This window comes from Bombus terrestris, chromosome 4 (genome assembly GCF_910591885.1).
Source record: "Bombus terrestris chromosome 4, iyBomTerr1.2, whole genome shotgun sequence".
Lineage (NCBI taxonomy): Eukaryota > Metazoa > Arthropoda > Insecta > Hymenoptera > Apidae > Bombus > Bombus terrestris.
This window is the reverse complement of record NC_063272.1, coordinates 12,283,311-12,285,572: the sequence shown is the minus strand read 5'-3', so window position 1 is coordinate 12,285,572 and position 2,262 is coordinate 12,283,311. Positions and strand designations below refer to the sequence as shown.

General features: G+C 31.7%; 1 protein-coding gene across 2 annotated transcripts; it reads left to right on the top strand.

Annotated features, from left to right (window-relative positions):
- The first annotated feature begins 383 nt into the window (after window positions 1-383).
- Window positions 384-1,893, top strand: LOC100643278. Of its 2 annotated transcripts, XM_012308005.3 has the most exons (4): window positions 384-511; window positions 596-751; window positions 1,255-1,405; window positions 1,579-1,893. In XM_012308005.3, exons 2-4 carry the CDS (start codon window positions 623-625, stop codon window positions 1,731-1,733), a joined length of 435 nt encoding a protein of 144 aa, XP_012163395.1. In that variant the 5' UTR covers window positions 384-511; window positions 596-622; the 3' UTR covers window positions 1,734-1,893. The 2 variants fall into 2 exon arrangements, with proteins under 2 accessions (XP_012163395.1, XP_048261338.1); XM_048405381.1 differs by lacking the exon at window positions 384-511 and having other exon boundaries at window positions 553-751.
- Window positions 1,894-2,262: the final 369 nt, after the last annotated feature.

Here is a 2,262-nt window from a genome sequence, read left to right as displayed (position 1 = left end):
GGTCTCTAAGAACCTTTCCTCTTTAACACTTATTCCACTTTCATAAAAGATATTTTAAAGGCTTATCATCATATATTACTTTTGAAATCACCCTTTTTCAGAATTAGAAAGTTTAGTTTATGGCGTTAATTGAATCGCCAATAACCCGTTATTGTTAGTAGAATTATAGATCAATTAAAAAGAAAGTATTTTTGATTCAACTGATATTATTAAAATATACTTCTCAGGCTAGGGACGCACGTAATTAAAAATTTGCAAATCTTCATTCGTGTCACTGTTTGTACCGGATCGACGAATCTAGTCCCGCGACTAATAACATATAGCGATACTTTTTCTTGATAACAGTTTCCTTATTTATGAAAAAGTGACTTATATCAATAAATCGGATGTAGACAACCACAAGCACTTGGATAAGTCATATATACCTTGATAAGCTTTTAGTCTAGGGTGTGAAACACTTTCCTTATTTATAAAAAAGAGAACTGTACCAATAAATCGGATTTAGATAATCGTAAGTACTTGGATAAGTTAAATGTACCTTGAGAAGCTTTTAGTATAAGTTATAAAAGAGCCGTGAATTTCCGCAATGGCACAGTCACAGATCCAGTGCAACCGATACAAAATGTTCCATTCAATTGCTGGTGTCTTCATCGTATCCCTGGCAATACAAGCCAATTTCGCATTTATTGATTATCCACGTGAAACCGTTACACTGAAACTGTCTGACAAAGATTTGGCACAAACAATACCGGTGAGTAACCATAAGGTCTATACTATCAAAGTGAAAAGATGTATTTTGAATGAAAAATTGAAAAGAGCAACGTACAATTCGACCAAAGAGTTGATATGATTGAAGACCGTTTCTCTACTGTTAATTCTTTACCTCTTGCCATAACTGGCAGATGCACCGTTAAATTCAAATTGAAATGTACTTGCATCAAAAGATTCCAACAAACTATTTGCTTTCGTTGCATTCGTAAAAATATTAACTTGTACAAACATTCACAACCTAGTCGTTAACAACGCAAAAATAATAGAGAACTAGGATTATGGATTACTTTACAAGTTAGAGCATTTTATATAATTTTTTCTAATATATAAATTAACTTAAGAAACATCAATACCGAAATAAAGGAACACATTTAGCTTTGAACTTCACGTAAAAAACTGGATCTTTGTGTTCAGATTCATCGATTCATTGAAGAAAAATAATACCCATTCTTCCTCATAAAAGGCTTTTTTGTTTCTGTATAGGGTTCGTATCTTGAGCCACGTATTGCTACAAGCCTCAAAAACCTTAAGGTAGGTGAACATGCTGCAGGTGAAAAAATTTTCAGTACAGTGTACACATACGAGAACGTCTACAATTTCATTTTGGTTCTAACTTTGCACCTGGATATGAGCGGTAAGATTTCTTCCATTATTTCTTCTTCATTAAAATTTGAGGCTTGCGAAACAAAAGTTTGGTTTTAAAACGAAATTTAAAACTTGAGCAGAGTAAGAAAATTCATATTCTTTGTATAAATCAAAAGCTTTGAGTAAATATTCGAGTGTCTTCACATAAATGTCTTTTTGTAGGGATTATTCATTATATAAATGCCAGAAACGTACCCGGTAGCGATGCGGTTATCTGTGCCAATGGAGATAGCTTAGGATCGAAGGTAGGCAGTGTGCAGATTCGAATTGCACCGCAGGCCACGGCCAGAGTACATTTCACCATTGGGACACACTAAATGAAAATAGTTCTATACTTTTATAAACAGTTTTCTGTAACGATCTTATACAACAACTTCCTCGATATTGTTATTACGCATGGAAATAATTCTAAATATACTAAATACAAATTACGTATGTAACGTTGAAAGAATAAACGTACTACATGCATCAATTAAATTTGTTATTATTTTTTACCTGAACCTTTTCCCACATCTTTTTAATTAAGGTTAATATTTCTGTAAATGTGTTAAAACACATTGGTATTTGGTAAGGTCTTTGTAATTGGTTCTAATTTAATCATTATTGCATAGTAAAATTTAATAGATATATTATGCTTGTTTGCAAGCATACAACTGTCTTACTGCAAAAGATATAATAAATTTAAACAAAGCAAATATTTTATCTACAACAAGCGGTATTTGACTAACTTCAGAGAAAAGGTATTATAAAGCTGTTTATGGTTTTCTATTATGGTTTTAATATTAACTTAATAATAATGCAACAGACAATGAAATCTTTTAATCTTCAAGTCAATATCTTTTAATA

Bases quoted from the DNA above. Each gene is read 5' to 3' on its own strand.
- LOC100643278 (XM_048405381.1), top strand. From the start codon at position 587: ATGGCACAGTCACAGATCCAGTGCAACCGATACAAAATGTTCCATTCA. The intron at 752-1,254 runs GTGAGTAACCAT...GTTTCTGTATAG, and splicing joins ATTTGGCACAAACAATACCG to GGTTCGTATCTTGAGCCACG. The intron at 1,406-1,578 runs GTAAGATTTCTT...GTCTTTTTGTAG, and splicing joins TTTGCACCTGGATATGAGCG to GGATTATTCATTATATAAAT.